At 38.4% G+C, this 26,152-nt stretch overlaps 1 protein-coding gene across 7 annotated transcripts in view; it reads left to right on the top strand.

Moving 5' to 3' along the window:
- Positions 1-26,152, top strand: part of LOC125240053 (protein hu-li tai shao) — a 132,919-nt gene that overhangs the window by 103,304 nt on the left and 3,463 nt on the right. For 2 of the 7 annotated variants that reach the window (XM_048147885.1, XM_048147886.1), the window contains 10 exons: positions 1,529-1,623; positions 1,864-1,984; positions 5,862-5,885; positions 9,074-9,184; positions 10,187-10,318; positions 10,574-10,733; positions 11,338-11,430; positions 13,045-13,116; positions 14,615-14,668; positions 15,621-15,779. In XM_048147885.1, the coding sequence (XP_048003842.1) occupies positions 1,529-1,623; positions 1,864-1,984; positions 5,862-5,885; positions 9,074-9,184; positions 10,187-10,318; positions 10,574-10,733; positions 11,338-11,430; positions 13,045-13,116; positions 14,615-14,668; positions 15,621-15,779 (1,021 nt within the window). The remainder of the gene's footprint in view (positions 1-1,528; positions 1,624-1,863; positions 1,985-5,861; positions 5,886-9,073; positions 9,185-10,186; positions 10,319-10,573; positions 10,734-11,337; positions 11,431-13,044; positions 13,117-14,614; positions 14,669-15,620; positions 15,780-26,152) is intronic. The other 5 variants (XM_048147887.1, XM_048147888.1, XM_048147890.1 and 2 more) reach the window with 5 other exon arrangements.

Here is a 26,152-nt window from a genome sequence, read left to right as displayed (position 1 = left end):
CAAATACAAGTAAGGCTGGTGACCGCGAGTCGTCTTGTAATGGATGTCTATAGGGGTTGGTCTGTGCTGCCATCTCTCGACACAGGCTTAATTAAAGGTCCATATTCGTAGCTCGATATGTGTTAAAATGTCAAATATTAATATTAGCGCCATCTAGCCGAGCGTCCCACAAAGGTGTATCGCCATCTAGGTCAACGTACCTTTTTCTGTATGGTTTTGAGGTACGTTTTTAGGGTTCCGTAGTCAACTAGGAACCCTTATAGTTTCGCCATGTCTGTCTGTCCGTCCGTCCGTCCGTCCGTCCGTCCGCGGATAATCTCAGTAACCGTTAGCACTAGAAAGCTGAAATTTGGTACCAATATGTATATCAATCACGCCGACAAAGTGCAAAAATAAAAAATGGAAAAAAATGTTTTATTAGGGTACCCCCCCTACATGTAAAGTGGGGGCTGATGTTTTTTTTCATTCCAACCCCAACGTGTGATATATTGTTGGATAGGTATTTAAAAATGAATAAGGGTTTACTAAGATCGTTTTTTGATAATATTAATATTTTCGGAAATAATCGCTCCTAAAGGAAAAAAAAGTGCGTCCCCCCCCTCTAACTTTTGAACCATATGTTTAAAAAATATGAAAAAAATCAGAAAAGTAGAACTTTATAAAGACTTTCTAGGAAAATTGTTTTGAACTTGATAGGTTCAGTAGTTTTTGAGAAAAATACGGAAAACTACGGAACCCTACACTGAGCGTGGCTCGACACGCTCTTGGCCGGTTTTTTTCTTAGACTTTATCTGTCTATACGGAGTTACATATGTCTTTGAAGATGGTTTTCGTGCTAGTACGGCGTGTAAGTCTTACGAAATAAAAAAAATAATGAATTAGAGTGGCATAGCCTTAATTTTCAGGCGATTTGCTAACAACCTGTTACTGCAATATTATGATTTCGTTCTCTTTTAGCCCCTTATTTGCTCTGTGTGGCACTGAATCTTGACCAGTTTCATGTAGTCTGCCTACCCCGTTTGGGAATATAGGCACATCTAAATTAAGTAGAAATTCTAAACAAGAAACGCTTTATCATCATTCCCTTGCCCTTTTCCCATTATTTGGGGTCGGCGCAGCAGATCATCTTCCTCCATTTCTCTCTATCAGCCGTCATTTCCATACTAATACCTTTCACTCTCATATCGTTGTTCACACATTCCATCCATCTTTTCTTAGGCCTTCCACTACCATTGTATCCATCCACTTTCATATTTACCACTCGTTTTATAACATTGCTTTCATCCCTCCGCATTACATGCCCATACCATGCTAATCTACTTCCTCTCAATTTCTCTGTCACTGGCGCTACTTTCAGGCTTCCTCTTATATACTCATTCCGAATCCTATCCAGTATTGTCACACCACACATCCATCGCAACAAGAAACGCTTTATGTTTACTTTAATGTGAAACTCAAGAATATCCTTCTTAGTCGACATCGATAGAGTGGAGTAAGTACGTAAGATGAAACGATTTCGATTTTTCAGAACGAGGTGCCGAAACCCAAGAACGACGTGGAAGTGCCGCCAGCTGTCTCTTCTCTGGGATACCTGCTTGAAGAGGAGGAGCTCTACCGACAAGGGTAAGTTTTCTCTCTCAAAAAGAACTTGTAATATGTATAAGAAAACTGAAACGAATAAAAAACTTAATACCTAACTTATATATCCAAAATAAGCTCTCGAGGTATTGTACCCAACATGTTAGCGACATTTCCTCGCTGTGCCGATACGTTGTGCGAGGAAGTCGTCAGCTCTTCGGTCACCAGTTACGTCAACCAGTCGCGCAGTGAAATTGAATATAATAATTGAATATTTGTTGACAGCATCTGGAAGAAGGGCAGCGGCAAGGTGGGAGAGCGCACGCGCTGGCTCAACTCCCCCAACGTCTACCAGAAGGTGGAAGTGCTGGAGACGGGCACCACCGACCCCAAGAAGATCACCAAGGTAGAATACCTCCGTCTCGAGGCCGAGTAGACACTGCCTCACACTTCTGTCGCCCTGGTACATCAGCGGGTCTATAAACTGTAATAAACTTGATAAAAAAACATCTTCAAGGCTGAGTAGGCTCACTGCTGCATATTTCTGAGGCCCTGGTACGTCAGTGGCCTGATAAACTGTAACAAACTTGATATAAAAACATATGCATAGCGATCTTCTAGGGAATCTAGGGCTAAGTACACTCAATACTGCGTTACTTCTCCACACAAAACTAATTTTTTGAACAAAAAAAAATATCAGTTCAATAACATCAATAAGTGTAAGTCTCTCAACTCCCCCAACGTGTACCAGAAGGTGGAAGCGCTGGAGACGGGCACCACCGACCCCAAGAAGATCACCAAGGTAGAATACCTCCGTCTCGAGGCCGAGTAGACACTGCCTCACACTTCTGAGGCCCTGGTACCGGAGCGGGCCTATGAACTGTGACAAACTTGATAAAAAACATCTTCAAGGCTGAGTAGGCTCACTGCTGCATATTTCTGAGGCCCTGGTACGTCAGTGGCCTGATAAACTGTAACAAACTTGATAAAAACATATGCATAGCGATCTTCTAGGGAATCTAGGGCTAAGTACACTCACTACTGCGTTACTTCTCCACACAAAACTAATTTTTTGAACAAAAAAAAATATCAGTTCAATAACATCAATAAGTGTAAGTCTCTCAACTCCCCCAACGTGTACCAGAAGGTGGAAGTGCTGGAGACGGGCACCACCGACCCCAAGAAGATCACCAAGGTAGAATACCTCCGTCTCGAGGCCGAGTAGACACTGCCTAACACTTCTGAGGCCCTGGTACCGGAGCGGGCCTATAAACTAAACAACCTTGATAAAAAAAACATCTTCAAGGCTGAGTAGGCTCACTGCTGCATATTTCTGAGGCCCTGGTACGTCAGTGGCCTGATAAACTGTAACAAACTTGATAAAAAAACATCTTCAAGGCTGAGTAGGCTCACTGCTGCACATTTCCGAGGCCCTGGTACAGTCAGCAGCAGAAGTTCCGTAGCGGGCAAGGTGTTCACAATGATCGTAACACGCTCTTATTGTCTTAAAAATAAGATCGTGTCAAGTTCATTTTGAACACCTTGCCCGCTACGGAACTTCTGCTGCTGACTGTACGTCAGTGGCCTGATAAACTGTAACAAACTTGATAAAAAAAATATGCATAGCGATCTTCTAGAGAATCTAGGGCTAAGTAGACTCACTACTGTACTTTTTTCCACACAAAACTAATTTTTTGAACAAAAAAAATATCAGTTCAATAACTTCAATAAGTGTAAGTCTATCAACTCCCCCAACGTGTACCAGAAGGTGGAAGTGCTGGAGACGGGCACCACCGACCCTAAGAAGATCACCAAGGTAGAATACCTCCGTCTCGAGGCCGAGTAGACACTGCCTCACACTTCTTCGGCCCTGGTACCGGAGCGGGCCTAGAAACTGTAACAAACTTGATAAAAAAACATCTTCAAGGCTGAGTAGGCTCACTGCTGCACATTTCTGTGACCTTGGTACACCAGAGGACTGATAAACTGTAACAAACTTGATAAAAAAAACATGCATGGCGACCTTGTCGGCTGAGTAGGCTCGCTACTGCATTACTTTTCTCCACACAAAACTAATTTTATGACTAAAATATTAGTTCAATAAGTGTCTCTCAACTCCCCCAACGTGTATCAGAAGGTCAAGTGCTGGAGACTCTTACGATTTGCTAACCCTTTATCAAAATTAACTTTTGGTGACCATTCTAATATTGTGAAATGTAGTAGGCTCTGTACAAAATGTAGCCATATGTCACTTGAATTTAAAGAATATTGGGTCCACCCAGAATATTTGTGATCAAATCAGACGGCGGCAGTGAGTCGAAATGCTGTATTAAATGATACCATCCCATCCTCTTTAAAATCTAACAACACAAATTGCTGTATTTTTTCCTTTCTTTGAGACATGACTTTTTGGAATTTCAGAAGTTTAGAAACTGATGAATTACAACGTCAAATCGTTATTAGATTGATATCATTGTGAGTAATTAAAACTGAATGAGACAAGAATGTCGACAAAAAAAAACATCTGAAACTAGTATTGTGTGTGGGCAAGCTCCATCGACAAAAAATACTCGTCAACATATTTTAGAATAGACACTAGTTGTCTATTAGTTACGCTTTAGGTATAGTCTCGGTCTATATAGAATTTTGGTCACCCTGGGTTTTCCCAAACCTATCGACGCGGAAATTCGGAGGTTTGGGGATACCTTAATAGTCAAGGGTCGTTTGAGATATTTTATATTTTTGGCAAAGATTATTTTGTAAATTTTGAATTTGTATCGCTTTTGTGTGGTGAGTAAAATAATGATATTGTTGGATATTAAAAAAATATTTATGTCTGGTTTGAGAATATAACTCCAAAAATCATCACAATTCATGTTTGTTTTAAGATGTTTAGAATTACGTACTTTTATTACTTCTATGGTCACAGTCACAACTACGGTGACAATTATTATTATTATTCTAGGACATTCCACGAGTTTTCTTTTTTACTATTTTTATTATTTTTTATACTATTTTCTTTACGAGGCTGGGGTTGTGCTTTTCTTTTTAAATGTAGTTGTTTTGTGCCTATTTCTACATTTTTATATTATTTAAATGGTTGTCATATTAATAGGCAATAGAGAGAAATGTTATCCTTATTGATATTCTACATTCCCTGTATTACAGTAATTGGTTAAATAAATAATTCCACAATAACAGCAGGTTCGCTCAAAATGGCTCAAAAATCTTTACTAAAAAGTTTTTTGACGTTTGCAATTTTTAATCAATAATTGAGCATCGAAACGATTTTAGTTTAGTAGAGAGATATTTTAATCAGATATTAATATATTTAACGTGTTTTATTATAATCATTATAATGCTTATTGCTATTGTGTGTATGATTTGAGGTTTAAAAAAAAGGATATCCCGTTTTTATGCAACGCTTTTGGTCACCCTATTTATTATGATAGGGTTGTCACAAAAACAACAATTTTTCAAACTTATGTAGAAAATCGTTGTCAGTCGGCATCATATACAGTATGTAAACTAACGAAAACCATTTACTGTAACCCGTAAATGTCCAGGTGATACTGAGAAACTTTTACTATGGGATCAACCCCGAAATCACGAAAATATCTTCTGACAGTTTCATAGGTAGTTTTATTTTATAGTAAGTAAGTATTTCCTATGGGAGAGTAAATTTTTATTCGCGTTTTGGGTGTTGGTCCCATAGCAAAAGTTTCTCAGTATCACCTGGACATTTACGGGTTACAGTAAATAGTTTTCGTTAGTTTACATACTGTATATCCGAGCGGCCGCAAAAATATCTGAACACACCTTATCGCCTTGACAATGGAGGTTATTTCAACATGTTTAGATATTTGTGATTACCACTCTGACGCAGTATGACCAGTCGACCTGTCACTCACTCGTATACAAGCGTGGTACGCGTTCACCTGACACGAGCTAAGACTGTGTGCGTAGGAACGCTCCTCTTACATATATTTGGTCGCTATTGTCCTAGGTGTGGCTCGGATATGACTATATGACTGTACAACTTATGTCCAAATAAAATCTGTTGTTTTGTGTAAACCGGGATATACCTTCGCTTCACATATAATTGTGCTTATAGAGTTATATATGTTTACAAATCAATAAAATATACGAGAAAATAATCTTTCACTGGCTTCTCACACTCGTGAAATGCTTTTGACATGTTTTTTATAACTAAATGTGTTATTTTAATGTTTTTTTTTAAATAATAATAATGTTTTTGTGACTAATGTAATAATGTTTTGCAGTGGGTCGACGCTAACAACGAAGAGGTAATACTTTTGAGTCCGATTTTTATTTTTAAACACTTTTTTTTTTCTAAATACTTTTCCGCACGTAACGCAAATAAGGAAGCTTGGTTATGGGGCTTGTTAAAGCACTATTTTTTGCAGGGTAAAGTTAAAGTTACTATTATTAAGTTAATTATAAGCTTTCTGGGTAATATAAGGGGAAATTCAATCATTTCTATACTTTTTAGCTACATTGGTGAGGTACAGAATCAGACTAAATTTATTTAATTGATTTACTTATTTGTGTCGAAAATGGTTCAAAAAATTTTGTTTCTCAACGGGCTCTCCCAGCTCTTCTTTTGTGTAAAAATCTAGTGATTTTAAATCTTAACGTGATTGATCCGGTTCAAGACGAAATTATAGTACCCATTTATACAATAATACTAGGGCTTAGAATTCGATTTTAATGTCTTCTATGTGTGGTATTTTCAATGTGCAGCGACCCCTAACGGCCTAGCCACGACAATGGTCTAAGCGCGACAGCGGTGAGCGGCAGCCCTACGTGCGAGTGAAAAGTCCCATCGCTGTGTCTCGCTCCAATGTATGGCCGCCGCTCCCCGCTGTCGCGCTTAGACCGATGTCGTGGCTGAGCCGTAAAACGTAACGGAAAATTCTGAAAAAAAAAAATACAAACGTTTTTTAGTACCACAGAACTTAGGGGGGTGAGACATATAACGTTATAACTTTTATAAAATAAGCAACGCCCCAATATGTATACACATTTGGGATAATTTAATCTGATAGATCCATTTTAGTTTTTTTATGATTTTTAAAGCTTATTTCAACATATTTTTACATTTTTTAACCATTTTTTTTACAATAAGCAATTTTTAACTATCCAAAATAACTGCATTATTCCGTCTGTTTTTAATTATAAATTTTACCCTAATATCGTTATAAAAATGGATTATATATCTACTATCATATTTTAGTTAAAAACTTGTAAAATGTTTAAAAAAATCTTGAAAGTGCGTGTTAAAAGTATTTAGAAAAAAAAAACCTTACTATTATTTTCCGGGTACTTTCTTTCTCTTTCTATCACTTGGTTTATTTTCTTCATCTCGCTTCCTCTAACAAGTTGGTCGTCGATTCTGGGCAACGTATGGTTTATCTACATATATTTGTATGTGTGTCTGTCTGGTTCTGTCTTTAGGGATTTTTCAGTTCTCTGTCGACTCCTAATGGCAGGGGCCATTGAAAGTTAACCCAAAGAAATGAAATGATTTGCGACAGTCTGAGTGCGTTTTCACATTTTCCGATATCGGATGCCGGAAGGATTGCAGAGGCAAAAATCGAAGATGGCGGCTTAAATGTATGGGATATCGGTCCTACATCCGATATCGGATCGGATAGTGTGAAAACGCACTAACGCGGCTTCCTTAGCTCAATTGGTTAGGAGCGGCCGCCCGGTCTGCGGTTGATGCGGGTTCAAGTCCTGCCGGAAGCAGATTTTTTCAAATTATAGTTCCACGTTTTTATTATATTATTATAGGACATAGGACATTCTTACACAGATTTACCGAGGCCCACGGTAAGCTCAAGAAGGCTTGTGTTGTGGGTACTCAGACAACGATATATATAATATGTAAATACTTATATACATAGAAAAACATCCATGACTCAGGAACAAATATCTGTGCTCATCACACAAATAAATGCCCTTACCGGGATTCGAACCCGGGACCGCGGCGCAGCAGGCAGGGTCACTACCGACTGCGCCAGACCGATCGTCAACGAACTATAATACCGGTCGGTATTATAGTTCATGTTCCAAGGCTTTTTAGACAGGTTGGAAAATATTTAGATGTATAGTCAACCAATTGGAACCACTGAGGCCACTCTACAACCATGTCAAAATGACAATCAGGAAGAGATTTCTTATAGTATGATTTATAACGTCACTATGACATAGTTCTACAGTGGCCTAGGGTTCCAATTGGTTGACTGTACTTGTAATACTTATGAATAGAAGAACCAGATTAGACTAATAAGACTATACGATATACATCCTAACATTATTATATATAACGCTTGTACTAAGTTATCAAAAATATATCAACAGCATTTCATATTTACCCTGGTATCATATCGAGTTTGTACAGTGTAGGGAATAAAAAAAGGTTACATTGGTAAAAGTGTTGCCGCATTTCCTCTCCTTGCACCCCCTTTTCCTCTTTTGAGATTTTTCGTTTTTGCACGTTTTAATTTAGCACCTAAATTGTTTTACCCACTTTAGGGAGATAACCGGTAATACAGAACCGGTTAAAAAGTAACCGGTTTAACACTTTTACACATCGCATGTTAGCAGCAAAAATAATAATAATGCGATTTGCAAGGTTCCATATTGAAAATCAAATTTGCTTATTAAAACTACATGGAAACAGTCAATGTTGTTAAAAAAAACGGAATTTTTCTCTTTCTTGATTTAGTTTTTTTCGAGGTTAGATATGATCACAAAAATCTTATAATATGCTTAAATAACATTTAAAATACATTTTCCCCTCACTAGCTCGGAAACACGTGTTTTGTCCTTTAATACCAGCGGGTAAAAACGCATTTTATCCACTAGTGGGTAAAGTAATTTGACCTTGAATAAAGTCAAATTAACTGCTTTAAAATTGATAAAAGTAGGTGAATCTAGTAATAAAGATGATTTACCACCTGTGGAACTACTGGAAGCAGTGATAAACGCATTTTTTGCATTGTAGTTTCCTCGCTATAGTGAGGGGAAAAGTTTTGTGTTACACTCGGGTGCAAATGTATTTTACTTCTCGTGTGTTAAAAAACTCGCAAGTTCAGGATTCTATTCTCGAACCACTCGCTTCGCTCGTGGTTCAACTATAGAATCCTTTCACTTGCTCGTTTTTCAATTCCACACTCGGCGTTAAAATACAACTTTGCCCCCTTGTATAACAAATAACTATTTTTTTCCGCTTATGATTTTTCCAAGCATGATTGCATGATATCTGGCGATTTTTATTTAAAAAAAATACTGTACATGCTCGATGTAACCAGGTAAAAAAAGCCATTATTTTATTCACCACACAATTTATATTTGCACACTTTTATTTATTACATCCTGTCCTTAACCTGTTTTCTGGCAACATTTTTACATATGACTTTTTTCTTTTCCCCCCACTCGCGTTACGACCTGAATTGGACTATGGCAGTGGGTGCAAGATGGTTCGCCCGCGCATTCGAGCACGCCGGTCAAAATTGACACGCTACAGTTTGTGCCTAAGAATACCAATCCTAAGGAGTTCAAGGCATTACAACAGCAGGTATGTAGCATTTGAATTATTAATATATATGGTATTTAAGAAAGTACTTAACCGGTTCAACAAAAATTGAATTGTAACCGATTTAACTTGAAATTAACCGGTTGTTTTGCAAAAAAAAATGTGGTTTTTTTAAATTAGGTATCGACTTATTTACTGATTGTATGATGGTTTCACAATCATTGCATATTTTTGACCTTGTTCGTTAATAAATCATCTTAAGTATTGGTTTAGTACTTATTCGAGCTGTATTTCAGTAATAAATTAATAAGTAGTGCTTTATTAAATGTGTCGTTCCACCACAGATGGACCTTAATTTTCCATTATATTACTTTATTGAAAGATAAAATATGAAAAAAGTTTTTTTGGTTGATATAATTTGATTTGTTCCCATAGTATTGTCTTTGGTTACCGCAATAGTTACTCATGAAATAAAAAGCTATGAAACGGATTAAATCGCGACACGAACGCTGTAAAGAGTTCGAAATGTCGATTCATTATACGCGATTTAATCCGTTTCCATAGTTTTATTTCATGTTGTTTCCATAGTTTCGTAATAGGAGTTAGACATAGAGGTCGGGATTTTCTTTTAAGCAAAATTTTGCTTGTGACTAACTACGGTCACTAACAGAATTAGAATGTGGATAATATTTATTTACAAAAAGATAGTTACAAATATTACAAATACGTATCAAAGCATCAACAAAACAGGGAAATTTATGAAGTGGAGGAAGGATTGGGTAGGGCTGCGCCATCATTTAAGCCAAAGAAGTTTTTGAACGTGTTAAATTTGTATCGCGTACCCCGGATACACATGCTTGTAGCACGGATTATTGAAATTGTAATTACTAACAGAATACACTCTTAGAATTTCTGTTAGAGTTTCATATTAAAAGGTCCCTACTACACAGAAAGCATAAAGGCCGTCTGATGGAAAGTCACACAAAAGTAATGCAATATATCAAATTTAACCTAAATAACTGATAACTGTACTGACATCGCCAGATCAAGGATAACCGCCGCGCGGATAAGATCAGCGCCGGCCCGCAGTCGCACATCCTAGAGGGAGTCACTTGGGATGAAGCCAGCAAACTTGTAGGCGAGGATGCTGTGAACACACACACCGGGGATCATGTGGTGAGTTTGTATGCCCTAAGTAAACACATCATTAATTGACTGGCAATTGACCGTAGTACACCAAATGGAAATTCAAGACAGAGCCTAAGGAACTCGTCAGTCAGTCATTCAGTTTACTATTGCATTGCACAAAGTGTTGCGTAATATTCCCTATTAGAATTACTCTGTTTTGCATCGATTTTTAACTAATCCAACACATTTTTCAGTCAAATTTAGGCAATTTGGCCATTTTTAACAACATGATGTTTCTCTCAGGTCCTAATGGGCGCAGCGTCCAAGGGCATCATCCAACGCGGCCACCAGCACAACGCGACCGTGTACAGCGCCCCCTACGCGCGCAACCCGTTCGAACACGTCACCGACGGCGACATAGAGGAGTACCGGCGCCAGGTGGAGCGCCGCGCCCGCCCCGACTGTGAGTAACACGTCACAACATGTCCCGTACAGGACACGTCCGTGTACAGAGTTGAGAGCAGTCACCGACGCAGACATAGAGAAGCACCCGCCAGGTTCTTGGAGATTAAGGATCAGTTGCATCAAACCGTCTATCACTCTTAAAGCGTATTGTCTAAATTTTATTCTAAGGCAGTTATATGATCTAGCTGCGTCAGGAGAGACACGGCGACGTTCATAGTTACTCGCCCGGCGGTGAGCTATCAATATCGCCGTGTCTCTTTTATTTACACGGGAGTGATTATCCCTTGTTCGTTTTTATAGCCGATAGCTCATAGTTTACTAGCTCGCGGTGGGGCCAGTGCGTCATGTTCATCAGTGGTTGGTGCAACTGGCCATAAAGCCTCCTCCACACATAAAGCGTTTTGATAGCGTACTCGCAATCCGCGCTCGTTAGTTCCCGCCGGCGTCCGCTGGGCGCACCGCTATCGTTGCGCTTGGTTACCGCTCCGCCTACGCCATCAAAACGCGCATGTGTAGCCGAGCTTTAACCCTCAATATAAAGACTCCTCCGAAACAAACGCAACCTCAATATGTGCTGTAATGTGTGCATTTGAATATTTCAGACGACACGGACCTGTCCGAATCCGAAGCCATCAGCGCCGCGCAGATCACCTCGCCGGCCAGCGCCACCGAAACCGAGGAGGAGTCGCGAGACGGTACTATATTTATTACTAGCTTTTGCCCGCGGCTTCGCTCGCGTTAGAAAGAGACAGAAAGTAGCCTATGTCACTCTCCATCCCTTCAACTATCTTCACTTAAAAAATCACGATCATCGTCGCTCCCTTTTGCCGTGACAGACGGACAAACAAACAGACACACACTTTCCCATTTATAATATTAGTATGGATATTTGACGACCGGTTTGGCTCAGTCGTTAGTGACCCTGCCTGCTAAGCCGCGGTCTTGGGTTCGAATCCCGGTAAGGGTATTTATGTGAGTGATGAGCACAGATATTTGTGCTTGAGTCATGGATGTTTTCTATGTATATAAGTATGTATTTATTTATTTAAGTATGTATATATCGTCGCTCAGCACCCATAGTACAAGCTTTGCTTAGTTTGGGGCTAAGTTGATCTGTGTAAGGTGTCTCCAATATTTGTTTGTTGTTGTTGTTGTTGTTATTTAGTGCTTACATGCCTTAGCTTTTTTATTTTCTTTTTTTTTTCAAAATCAGAGAGAAAAAAATTTGAGAAAACCAGTGTGACCTGATCAATCAACCATTCTAATCCATACTAATAAATGGGAAAGTGTGTGTCTGTTTGTTTGGCCGTCTTTCACGGCAAAACGGAGCGACGAATTGACGTGATTTTTTTAAGTGGAGACAGGCTACTTTTGGTCTTTTTCTATGCCCCTCTTCCCTTAAATGGGGGGTGGATTATTGTATGGAGTATTCCGCTTTTTTCCAATTTAACGCGAGCGAAACCGCGAGCAAAAACTAGTTTTCTTATAAAACATAACACTTAAAAATCTTGACACCCGCCCTGCTTCGCACGGTCGTCATATAAAACGATTGGTCAGTACCATCAGATTTTAAATTACTAGACACGTTCTTTTTTCAAAAATAGCATTACGTCGTTTTCCACATGGCCCCTGTACACACATGGCCAACGGTTCCACCAGCCCTTTGTGAAACCCCTTGGCCAAGATAAGAGCCGCTGTTTACACATTGGCGAACCAATCACTTGGCATTGGCTCTTCATGAAAGATGGACGTGTAATGAAAAAATCTAGGAAATTCTTGGTCATAGACGTTGTCAGAAAAAAAATATTAAAAAATAATAACCCCGTAGTAAAATTAAATTATTTGCAATATTAACAATTTTTTGAATATTCTGATAAGAACATTTATCTTTTTTAGGAAATACATTAAACATTTGCAAGGTTATTTTATTTCCTAAAATCTACACTATTATTGGCATAGATAAACTTATTATTTTCGTAAATATATCACTACTGTCCTCTCTGACGGCTGACGTCCAACTGAATGAAGCGCCAACGTGTAAACGCAGTTGGCCATTGGCGCCAAGATCCTTTGATGTGTGGACAAAAAACCGACACGAATCGGTTGGCCGGCAAGCGCAAGCGCCAACTGCCAACTTACGGCCAAGTAGCCCTCTACACACATGGCCAAGGGGGTTGGTGGAACTGTTGGCCATGTGTGTACAGCGGCCAACAGACATTCGAACGGCGAGTTAGAGCGTTCGAAATTCAAAAATCAGTCGCACGGTCTAAAAAGTTATACTTAATTATTAAATTCGTTTTTTTTTTCAGAGCACCGCGTCCTCAGAATAGAGACGAAGCAAGTGCCGGTGAGAAGTCAGCCAGAGGTCGTGTTGAGCGATGGTGAGTTATTACCCAATTTACCTAAAAAAAAAATATTTTCACTCCAAATTATCACTTAGTTATTTTTTTAACTACATGCAAGATTTAGTAGCTTTTTACAAATTTTATTCACAGGCAAAATGACAGTTGTTTCTGTATAGAAATGTATATATGTATTTATAAATACTTAATAATAGGAAAATAATGGTACAGTCACCGGCAGTAATATGGTACAGAAAGAAGGCTCCATAAATATCTGACACACCCTTATCGCTGTAGATATAAAACTTTACAAAAGCGATTAACATATTCACTATCAGATAAAAAAATGGCCCTTATATGGCGGTAACCCGCCTAGCGGGTTCTCTCTCTGAACAAAGTTCACGAGTGCCTACCAGGCGGGATCTTGGTTGCGAAAGACGTGTGTCTTATTGCGAGTAGATATAAAACTGTTTCAGATTTTTTTGCGGCCTTCTTTTTATGCGATATTATTGCCGGTCTCTGTATTACATCTAAATTGTATTAAACTTATTGGATCGAAAAACGACTTGACGTTTTGCCATATTAAAATTACGATTTTTTTCAAATTTATTAAGCACGATCTTTTTTAAAGTGCATGATTTTTTTTCCTTTTTTTTTAGTGGAGGGATGAGTTACTGTTACCAAAAAGATTTTATTTTGTACATGCTGTTTTGAAATTACATTTATTTATTTAAATATTTATTATAAAAAAAGACTATTCTTATATGGTTATTTGATATGTTATATTTTATATCTTATATATGTATGTGTTATATTTATGTATGTATTTTATATATTTATTTATGACAACATAGGTATAGAAAACCTCAAAAACCGTTGCACGTACTTGGTAAACAAGGCGAAAGGCACCCTCCACCGAAGGCCCAGCAAAAAGACGGCCAAAGCTTTTAACCGGTTTAATAACGGTAAGTAAAATTAGTAAAAACCGGTTTTGCCACTTGCCGGATTTTGTGGATTTGTCAAAATTATACCTAAATTGATTTTGGCTTTTCTACAACTCTTTTCTCTAAATTTCATAGAAAAATAAACCGGTTTTGAAAGCTACCGGAAGTTTGGTTTTCCATTTTTTTTTATTTGATTTAAAATCATGTTCCATTTTCATTAATTTTTACCGTTTTAGTACAGCCCTTTAGTAACATAGGAGTACATTTAGAAATATATCTATATATATTTATTTGTTTTTTTATACTATGTATTACTAACCCTTTTCATGTATTCTTAATATTTAATAACTTTACTATATTTTTCATCAACGTGTACATTCTAATATCTTATTGGTAACATTTTCATCCGTTGCGAGTTTACAAAAGCGATTAACATGTGCACTATCGGATAAAAAAATTACGCTTATATGGCGGCAACCCGCCTAGCGGGTTCTCTCTCTGAGCAAAGTTCATATTGCGAGTCCTCTGTAAGCTCGGATCGGTTTTTATTTTATTTTTTCAATGCATGTGTTTGACGTAAAATGTCTTCGTAGTGGACACGACAGACTTTCTGCATGCCGAGCGGTCACATGCCGATCGGACCCGAGGTTAGTACGGATTTTAGTTTCATTTCTAAGGTTTAACAAACACATGTGGTTTTTCATCAGTCCTTATATGTAATAAGATCAATTTTGGCATAATTTATTTTTGTAAGAAGCGCAATACTTTAAGGACAAGCACCCTTAACACATTCACGACCAGACATAAAATTGCGCACTTTACAACCGCCCCCTTGTATAACGACAACCCGCCCAGCGGGTTGTCCGATCTGAGCAAAGTTCACGAGTGCCCACTAGGCGCGTTCTTGGTTGTGAAAGAGTTAAGTGATGGAAAATCACGAGGCGTTTTTAAATATAAAGGTACTAGTGTTTCAGTTGAGTTGTTATTCGTGGAATTTGCGTCAGTCAGTAGCGCTTATTGATTTTATTTGAATATATAGTACCTTTTTATTTTTAAAACATGTGTGACTTTTCCGCACTATTTTATTTACTGTGGAATGGGAAAGATTTATAACAGACCTGGAATTTTTGAAAAGAAAAAGAAGCACAATGTCATTTAGTTTCAGTAATTGGTTGAATATTGTAAAAATCTTTCCCAGAGCCATCGCACTAATTCTTACTAATTTCTGGGTGGTTTTTATTTAACTTCCCTTCTTATTCTTCATTTCAATTTGTTCTTGATTGGGGTCTTATTTTTTCTCCTTTTAAAATGTATGGATTTTCCCAATTATTGCCATCAATTTTCCACATTAGTCGGAGCAATATCCAGGACATAATACCAGAGCAATATACAGATGGTGCTTTTTTGCGCACTAGTGCGAGAAGTGGTTCATTTCATGTGAGGTCGAAACTTCGGCCATCTTTACTGATAAACGTCGTACGATACACGTGCGAAAAGGAAATTCGTACCTCGTGTCGATTGAAAACTCGGCAGTTGTTTCGAACTTCCTTTTTTCCACACGAATCGTAATGTACTATTATGGGTCCAACCTAAACGCAGGCTCAATTCCCAAAGAGCCGCGGGACCCGAACCTCCTGTCTGACGACGAAGTGTTCCTTGACTCGCCAGTCGGGTCCACCGCATCCTCGGCCGTGATGTCACCCGCGCCGCCCGTCACTCCCGTGACCGTCGTGCGAGTGCATGCGGGGGTCGTTAGAGGTAAAGAGAAGGGCAATAGGGGGAAAAGAAGTGTAGGTTATGAAGTAACAGGGAGAATAAAAGTGACTAGGAGGTCGTTAGAGGTAAACATGGGACTAGAGAGACAAGGGTGGAAGGTTAGCGCGTGAATGGTGACGGTAAAGAGAAAAGCAATAGGGGTAAAAGGTGTGGGGAAATTAAGTAAAAGGGAGAATAAAAGTAAGTCGTAAAGGATTTGAAGTGAGCTCTGAGCAAGCGGCGTGAACTCACGTCTATCAGCATCGAGACGCGTTTTGTGTATGAGAAGTCGCTCGTTAGCATGAAGACACGCATCGGAAAGCTAAAAGCATTCTCGCATTGAGGTGAGCCTCCAGCACATAGCTGAGACTGTCCACTTGTCACTTATACCTAGATTGTAAGTTAAATTTCCTTGTAAATGTTGTATAGGTTACATATAACTTTAAGTTACAATGCAGGTCTCTTTAAAGGAGTAAATAGGTATCTCACAGGTAAGCGTGCTCCACCGTAGACCGCATCATCACTTACCATCAGGTGTGATCGTGGTCAAACGTCTACTTATTCATGCTAAAAAAAAAACTATAAGGTACAGATTGTAGCGACCATGTTGTGGCAATAAATCATTTATCTATCTATCACTGCATGTTCAAACTAACGAGCGATTTCTTACACAAAATGCGGCTCGATGTTGATAGATGTGATTCCACCTTAAAGAGGCAATAGGGGTGAAAGAGTGGCGTGTGAATCGGTAACAAGAAAAACGATAGGGAAATGGGGTTAAAGATTAGCACGTGAAAGAATATGAAGTGCGGAACCGGTTTTTTATGTCCATAGAAATATAATACTCTACTATTGGATTGGTTGACGGGGTGTACTAAGAAGGGGTTAAAAAGGGAATATACTACTGTGACTGACGAGTGGGTTTGAAGTGCGGAAGTGGTTTTTACATTTTAGAAAGTCTTTAAAAGAAGCTGCTGTGTGGATAATTGTTATCACATCCACTACCAGACAAAAAATTGCTCACCACGTCAGAAACTGGTCGTAGTTTATAACCGCCGGCTTGTGTGGGGAGAACCCGCCTAGCGGGTTCTGCGGCATCTGAGCAAAGTTCACCAGGTGTTGGGGGTAGAAGGGAGAAACTGAATAGCGAGTGAAAGAATTTGAAGTGTGAAACCAGTTTCTAACCGACTACTTTGGAAGGAGAAGTTTATTAAATGAATGCTAATAATCAGCGGTTGAATATAAAAACGTTTATGCAGAAGAACGAAACGAAGAGAAGGAAGAAGAAAAAAGAAGGAAGCGCTGGTAGCCTAGCGGTAAGTACGTGCGAGTTGCGTTACGGAGGTCGCGGGTTCGAACCCGGCTCGCACCAATGAGTTTCTCGGAATTTATGTGCGAAATGTCATTTGATATTTGCCAGTCGCTTTTCGGTGAAGGAAAACATCGTGAGGAAACCGGACTAATACCAATAAGGTCTAGTTTACCCTTCGGGTTGGAAGGTCAGATGGCAGTTGCTTTCATAAAAAACTAGTGCCTACGCCAAATATTGGGATTAGTTGTCGTGGCAAATGCCGGGATAACGCAAGGAGGATGATCGAAAGAACGAAACCGGTTTTAATATGTGAGTGTGTTTAGTAAAACGTCCCACTTTGTCGGTTGCCACTTACCATTAAGACGAGATTTACATGTATATTTATATTACAAAGCGGGTTTTTAGCAATTGACAAAGTGGGACGTTTTCCCGTGCACACTCACATATTTTGTTTGAAAATTGGCATGACTTGAAAGAATGTAATAGAATGACTGAAGTGAATAGTAGAAGAGCGTAGAACGACGAGCGTGATTGAATTTGTTTTAAAAATCTTTAAACTGTCTCTGGGGACCCTGTGGTGTCTTAGGCTTGTGAAATGTGAACTGTCTTAGGCCTACCGCTTACTTGGGTACCTAATCGAATTTGTATGTCTTTCATTCCATCTTTGGTAAAGGTATATGTTTCATATGTACCGCTACAAATGTGGTGACTTGATGTACTCTTCTGTATTTTCATCATCAGCTAATTCTGATCGTCTGTTGTTTCAACATTGTCTGTGTTTGGGTATTATTTTTGTACTTGTTTGAGGCACTGGTCGAAAACGAAAAGCTGTCGGCGGTAGAAAAGATTGTAAATGGGCTCCCGTGTAAATGGACCATTTTTTTTTTCAAAGTTGTCCACCCCACTTTTTTTGTAACATGGGTATTTTTTTACGCGATTAATACTCAGAATCGCGAGCTCTTTCGATCCTGATAGGAGAAAAAAATGTCCCAAGATTTCAATTTTTTTCGAACCTTCCATTCCGTTACCGCCATACAAAATGTATGAAAAAGTGGTAACGGAATGGAAAAAGTTTTTTTTTGTCTGAAAGCTGAGTTAGTCGGAACACTTTTTTGAAAATCTCCAAAACTATTAGAATAGAAAGAGCTCGCGATTCCGAGTGGAAACCACATAAAAAATTCCAAATCCATAAAAAAGTGCGGTGGACAACTTTGAGAAAAATGGCCAAAGTAAAAGAGAGAGCGAGCGATTTATAGTTCATCTCTCGGAGAACTATAACTCGCTCGCGCTATCATGGCGTCTCTTTTATTTACACGGGAGAGACTATCTTCTGTTCGTCTCTATCGTCGATAGCTCGCATTTGGTGGGACCAGTGCCTCGGTAGTGACGTCATATCATCTTGTGTACGTCGTTTTATTTTCAACCTGCCAGCGTATCATGCTTCCAATTTTATCACTTATCCACGGGGATAAGACATCTGTCAGTCTCGTACTTGCCAAAGCGTGACGGATGCTTTATCTACATGGATATGTGATAAAATTGGAAGCATAACGCCGTATGAATCGTCTTCGTGTGTCATATGACATATGACATTAACATGTGGTTGTTTTTACCGTCTCGTTCGTTAGCGTTATCCTTGTATGTTCTCCTTGTATCGGTGTCATAGAATCGTCTATCATTCGAACTGAGCTATCAATATCTGTTACGTACTTTATCTATAAACTGACTGTTTACAAATAAAAAATATGATAAATAAATAAATATTATAGGACATTGTTACACAGATTGACTGAGTCCCACGGTAAGCTCAAGAAGGCTTGTGTTGCAGGTACTCAGACAACGATATATATAATATATAAATACTTATATACATAGAAAACATCCATGACTCAGGAACAAATATCTGTGCTCATCACACAAATAAATGCCCTTACCGGGATTCGAACCCGGGACCGCGGCGTAGCAGGCAAGGTCACTACCGACTGCGCCAGACCGGTCGTCAAATATATGTAATGATAAAGCTAAGAATCCAGCTACCTGGGGCCAAGTGCGCGAACTCGAAATCGTATGGGTTGTCATGGAAACACACTTGTAATACAAGGCTTGTACATTTCGAGAAACGGGCCTCAGGGGCCCATTTCTCAAAACTGAAAGTTACAAGTTACAAGCGGAAGTCTCTTTCCAACTTGTCATATTAGACATTGACAATCACTTGTGAATTGTGACGTAGCTTCGAGAAATGGTCTCCGTTATTCTATAATTTCCCTTATTGTTTCCGTGTTCTGTTTTAACTTTTCATTTAATTTGCTGGCTTGCGGTTCGGAATAAGTCAGTTCAATTTGGCTTATTCTGAACTTAACACTTAACAAAGAATCAGTTCTAAAAATCGCTGAGTTATAAAGTCTGAACAGAAATATATGACTACACGCCATGTTCCGGAATTTCAACGGACTATATTTTCATACTCATATATGAGATAAACAGCGTCCTCTTGACGCTTATACACCCTGTTTTTATTGAATTCCGTTAACTTTAAGGGATGGTTCTTTAGATCAAATACAGTTAATTTGTCTAAGAAACTAGCGTCTTAACTCTTACGGTTATCGAGTTATTAAAAAAAAAAAAAAATTACTGAACACGTGTTATACAGCTTTTACCACTTCCCAATGATATTTGTTTTGACATGTGCCGTCAATCACTTGACACTAACTTGAATATTACTTTAAAGGGTCTCTCATACTAATTAATTCATTTATTATGTATGAAAACGATGAAAACAATTTTTTCGCGAATTAAACTAAAAATGATATTCAGGGTGGTTCCTGATTAATGGACTTAACGACATGTCGAATTTAACGGAAAACAATAAAAACACGGTGTATATAATTACGCTCGGTGAAATAAAAAGAACCGTTCAAACTTTGCATAGTGACTTTTCAGGTCATTATGAACAACTTTTATTATGGGGCCAAAGCTGAAATCGCAAAAAAAATGGCCGTTCTATACATTCCGACTGTCATGATGCCGCTAATTTCTAGGGAACTGTTATTATTATTTCACCCTCTATCCCTTTAGCACAACTTGCTTGCGACAATGCAAGTTGTGCTAGAGTTGTGCTAGAGTCCTTAAAACGGTCCTTTTGATTTCACCCTGTATTCCTGGTCAAGTTTTATATTTCACCTAGCTTTAGCGCTACTTAGAACGGCCCCTGCACGCTTTTAATCTCATTCCAGGTACTAAACTAACACCGGAAGCTAGCGAAGCACTTTCCACTAACAAACGATCCTTGCATGACTATTCCCGAAACAGCAACGTCGGTAGGATCATTCAGAAATATGACGATGACAAAATACATCCTAAGTGCAAAGTTAGTCTGAACCATAGGCTAGGTAATGAGGTTAGGGCTAATGTAGACGACAATGATCACAAGGGATCTGATATGGCTTTAAATTTAGTTACAACTGACGTCAACGAAGTTAAAGACAACGATCTTGATAGAAGGAGTATACAAGGCGATCTAAGCAGTAGGTCCAGCTTATATTCCATCCCTTCCATAGAATGGGACGGAAGATTCAGGTCTGATTACGCCCTTCGCACCCATTCCTTGCCCAGGAAAAAGGCCAAGCCCACCACCAATTTGTTCAGAACGCGATCCCATAGTGGATTCCTAAATTCCTACATGAGAGACCCGGAACCGAACCATTTCCATATCCCGAAATGCAGATCTTGCGGATCCAGCACTAACTCCTTCGTCTGGGAGCTTAACAAAGAAAAGAAACGCCAAAAACCACATTCCGTATATTTCTCGGTGGATAACATACACCACGAATGTCAGAAGGAAGAGTTTCCTGACATAGTGAAGGTCAAAGAGACGATAGTGCCCGTGTTCAAAGTAGCTGAAGTTCAGGATGAGTTTGTTGAAAGCCAAGAGTTTAATGAAGATAACTACTTGGCTGATGTGAATAGTTTTTCATCACAAAATCAAACGGTTATTGAAACCGCTGATCAGAATGATGTCACTATCACGGAATCCAAGGTTGTTGAAAACACTGTCCAAGTACAAAGAAACGACAGCAATGCAAAAGCTGAGATTGTTCAAGTTGAGCCAGAGAGCACACACGATAATTCGGATACTAATGAAGGCGAATACCATAGCTTTTCAGATGATATGGACTTTGAAGACGTGTACGAAAGTCCTGTCAAAGATCTGGTTGAGAAGGATATTAGAGATTATTCAGTGCCTATCAATTTTTATTGCGAAGACTACACGAAGAGAGAAAGTCCTAAAAAGTCACCAAAAAAAATAATTGCGGTGATCAAAGATAATTTAATTCTTGAACCAATCCTCGAAGAATCAAAAAGCTCTTATGATGAATCTGGTAGTTTTAATAATGATACTACTGTTAAAAAATATTCGGATGAGGAAAAAGTATCTACCGAGGCAAACAATGCAATTAGCGGTGATGATCAAAGCAATCAATGCAAAGAAATTGTGGAAAGAAACATGGAACCCTCTTGTGTAGAAATAGATGACTCCAGTAAACATGAAAGTATTGATGCTGATGTTGAAATGTCACACGCTAGTATACCTGTGCAGCCAGAAGGGGAAATAACAAAGCATGAAAATGAATCACCATCCCAAGATGTGGTACAAAACGAAGGATTTTCAATGGCTGACACAACAAATTACCATGTTTTCAAAATACCTACTGTCATTCCACCACGAACTGTAAAAAATGAAAATGTTGATGATATAAAACTTAGAAAGTCCGATGACTATAGTATTGCGTCTAGTACCGAACTAGCCAGCTTCGATTCCACTGCAGAATTCGAGAAATATGAAGTGATTGCTGATATCTTAGGCAAGATCTTAAATCGTATCGATGTACTAACACAAAATGACGATCTGGTCGATATTCATGATTGTGTTAAAGAACGTGATGATCTTCATTTTGACTATACAAATCCGATTGAAGAAGAACAGAAACATCCAACTGATGTATCTGACCTTTCCGACTGTGTCCAAGTAGAGACTTTCTCTATAACCAAAATAATCCAAGAAATAGAAGGTACTGTAAATTTTAATGAATCAGTATCAACTGAAATAAGTGAAGTGGATAGCCAGCCCCACAAAATAGCCGAAGCTATCGTTTACTTTGTGTTAGAACGTGCATGCTCCGTTTGGGAAAATAAAGAAAAGACTAAAGCGAGGACTGTTAAAAGAGTTGTAACTATTGTTGACTGTGAGGATATATTGTTTACAGCCGCAAGCCTGTGGACCGAAACGATTAACTCAAATAAAGAGTCGAGGGAAATTCATGACAAACCTGGAGTCGCTAAAGATGCCATTCAAGAGCCTTCGTATAGGCTCGACAACATGAGACCGCTCACGTTTGATAATGATAATTTTCACGAGTCCAATTTAGGATCAGAAATGATTAATGAATTACTTGACAAAATTGTATTTGAGCCTGACCTTCATGTCCTAAATAATGACATGTTACACACAAAACCGCTTACATCTAGAATTCCAAATAAAGCGGAACATAATGAAGATACTAGTGAAACAGAAAAACAAATAAGCCTAGAAGAAGATGCTATCGACAATCTTTTTCGCTATTTGACCGAAGAAACACAGTTGAACTCTAATGAAAGCTTGAAGAATACAACCGAAAGTAAAGAGACGAACGTGGACGAATTAATAGAAACTAATTCAGAAATGTTACATGTTAATAATGACATCGAACTGCTAGAAGAAAACGACGATGACTATACAGGATCCGTCTATGACAATATTAATAATAACATGGAGATTATCGAGCACGAACCTGAAGACATATCACTTGATTACGAACCTGAAAATATCAAAGATAGTGAAGAACAATCTATTCCCACGCATTACAACACCATTAACAATGAAGATGCCGAATACACCCAGCAATTGCATGCTGATGATGATAATACATCTGCAATATCATCAAATCTGGATAAATTTAATGATAATATTGACATTGATACGAAAATACTTGATGAAATAGAAAATAATGATGAGTCCCATGATGTTGATGTACAACTTTTGAATCAAATGTATGACGATGGTGATAGTGAAGTAGTTTATGCAGTACCATCCGATTATAAAATACCATTTGCTGAATCAGAGGAATGTGGATCTGACGCTGTTGTTTTTAATCAGAAAGCAGAAATAATGCATGATATTACTTCTCAGGATGATTTTACTAAAACCGAAGAAAGTACAGAACCACTAAATGAAACTTTCGTGATCGCTCCCGACGAATGCTGCAGTGCTTTAGGAAGCGATATGAACACAGCGTTCGTGCAAGACGATTATTTCAACAGCATATCCTCTTCACCTAATACACAGAAAACTAATTTCGAATCGTGCACAGAATCTCCAATAGTCAACACCAGTAGTAGTGCACTTTATGAAAAAGACGATTCCATTCTTGGCTCGCCATTTGTCAAAAGAGCACCCGTCATTTCCATGTCACAGACAGAACATAGGGGCGGCGTCAAATACTGGCTGTCATTCGACGAAAGCTTAACAGAAATAGACAGACATAAAGAATCACACAGACCCGTCAAAAAGTTTGATGAAAACAAAATACCGAGCTTTTCAAAGTTGATTTCGATAGCGACCTTCACGACAGCTACGAAAGTAGTTTTAAAAGGTCTAGTGTACTTCTAGACGATTATAATAATGAAGAAAATGTAACAATGGAGGAAAGCTTCATGTCAAATAAACCTGACTCGAACTACGACACATGTGATTCTGATCTATTGGAAAATATGCCTCAAAAAAGGCTTCTTTACAAAAATAAAAATAATTCTAGGTCAGAATTAGATGAGACCAATAAACGTCTTTATTCAGTTGGCCTCCGTTTGAAGACACGTTGTTTTATAGAATCATTTCTAAGTTTAGGATGTCTGAGAGTTTTGATCCAAGCGACTTGGAGAATGTGGAGAGAATTGATATTACTCTGTAGCTGCTAAGATTATTAGAAGTACATGTTGCATGCAATTTTAATACGTTGAGAAACATTCTACGTGCGAGCATACCTTGCGTTTATTCATCAGCCCTTTATCGCCCACTGCTGAGCATAGGCCTCCCTTCTAGTACGCCACTTGTCCCGGTCCTGAGATCTCATCCAGTTATGCATCTATTTCTGGTATTAATGAAGGGAACGCTGTTAATAGTAGGGTAATAATAGTTTTAGGCGCTGGTCCCATCAAAAGCTAGTAAGCTATCGACAATAGAAACAAAAATATTCGCTCTCGTGTACAGTCGACTACAAAGAGATGTATCCATCCATTTTTTCACCTTATTTTTTATTGTAATAAGGTGAAGAAGTGTATACATCTCTTTGTAGTCGACTGTACATAACAGAGCCGCGATTAGCGCGAGGGAGTTATTAGGGGCGTTAGCGGAGCGCAATGACAGCGGTGTTCCGGAGGAACGCTGGCGTTCACGCGCAATAGTCGCAATCCGCGCTCGTTAGTTTCCGCCGGCGTCCGCTATGCGCAACGCCAGCGTTCGTCCGGCGCACCGCTATCACTGCGCTCCGCCTACGCTCTCAAAACGCGCATGTATGTCCGAGCTTTAAATCGCTCGCTCTCTTTTATTTATTTACACGGGAGAGACTATCCTTTGCACTTTGTTCGTTTTTGTAGCCGATAGCTCATAGCTTACTAATAATAATAGTTGTAACAGGCATGTTTTATACAATATTAATAGGTAATGCAATTGCATTTGAATGAATTTATTCGTCCTATTCATTGATCCGACTACAAATTTAAATTATGTGATTTTCGCGTAGGTTTCGGGAATAGTCAAGTTTTTTAACGTTTATAATTTACAATGCATGCTTTTTGTTCGATGTTTTCATGGTTTCTGTGTTTTTTGGCTTATTTGTGTGAATTGTTAATAAATAAAATTATTTCAACAACAGCAGTTCTCGAAAAGTTTGTACAAAAATTAAGGAAAAAGTTAAATTTGTTTTTATTAATTCCTATTTTGTTACCAAGATTTTGTTGATGAATTGAGATTTTATTAAGTTTTATTTCGTCATTAAGGTTCTCTAATATCTATATTTTCTTAATTATAACAATTAATCTGTATATATCTTACGAAAGTCGACTTATATTACTAAATGTTGGTAACAAAATAGGATCAATTAAAATTTGCTGACGTGGCTATGTACAAAGTTGCCGGGAACTGCTCACAAAATAAGCATGCGCGGATCCAGGCGGGGGGGTCATGACATGAGACACCACCCCCTCGCCTGGAGCCTAGGTTGGCCATACCCCCCCCCCCCCCCCCCCCCGGGCACGAAGCTGGATCCGCGCTTGAAAATAAGTGACTGTAAGATCATTGCCGATCTTAATTATACGATTTTGAACAAAAGTGATGAAATAATTTTATTTAGTACTATTTTGTTTTCGATGTCATGTGTATGGAGAACTAAATGTTTTGTTATTTTTCTTTTACTGATTTAAGCCCAGCTTACAAATATTCAAAAATATTGAACTAAGAGCTCTGATATGTTTGGATTTTGTACTACGTTTATTATAAGTTTATTAAGTTCTGCTAAGTAATTGTTTTGTTGTAAATATGTCCCACTTTTATTAAAGTACTTTTAATGCTTACGTGTTTGTTTTTACACTATTTTTTAAAGAAATTTTGATTTGAAACGAAGACCCTGAAGTGTATTTAAAAAAATCTTTTAGTCAACTGTACTCCTAACGAAGTTTCTTTTATCAATAGTTCAATTGGCATAATGCTTTTTAAACTACATTTTGACTTAAGAAAATACCCCAGGGTTTCTTTCAAGTACAAAAATTTATCTTTTTTTATTTCACTGGTTTTAATGCTTCAACTTTTTATTTTAATATTGTAAGACTGTTGAGATTACTTTTCATACAATACGGGTGAAAATAACATCCATCTAAGTTCTGCGGTAATTTTTTTCTTATAAATAAAATTCCTACTATGCAGTAACATTTTGTGTTAAAAATGTTTAATTTAGTAACACTTTTCGCCGCTTAA

Source organism: Leguminivora glycinivorella, chromosome 26 (assembly GCF_023078275.1).
Source record: "Leguminivora glycinivorella isolate SPB_JAAS2020 chromosome 26, LegGlyc_1.1, whole genome shotgun sequence".
NCBI classification, from domain to species: Eukaryota; Metazoa; Arthropoda; class Insecta; order Lepidoptera; family Tortricidae; genus Leguminivora; species Leguminivora glycinivorella.
This window is presented reverse-complemented; position numbering and strand designations above follow the sequence as displayed.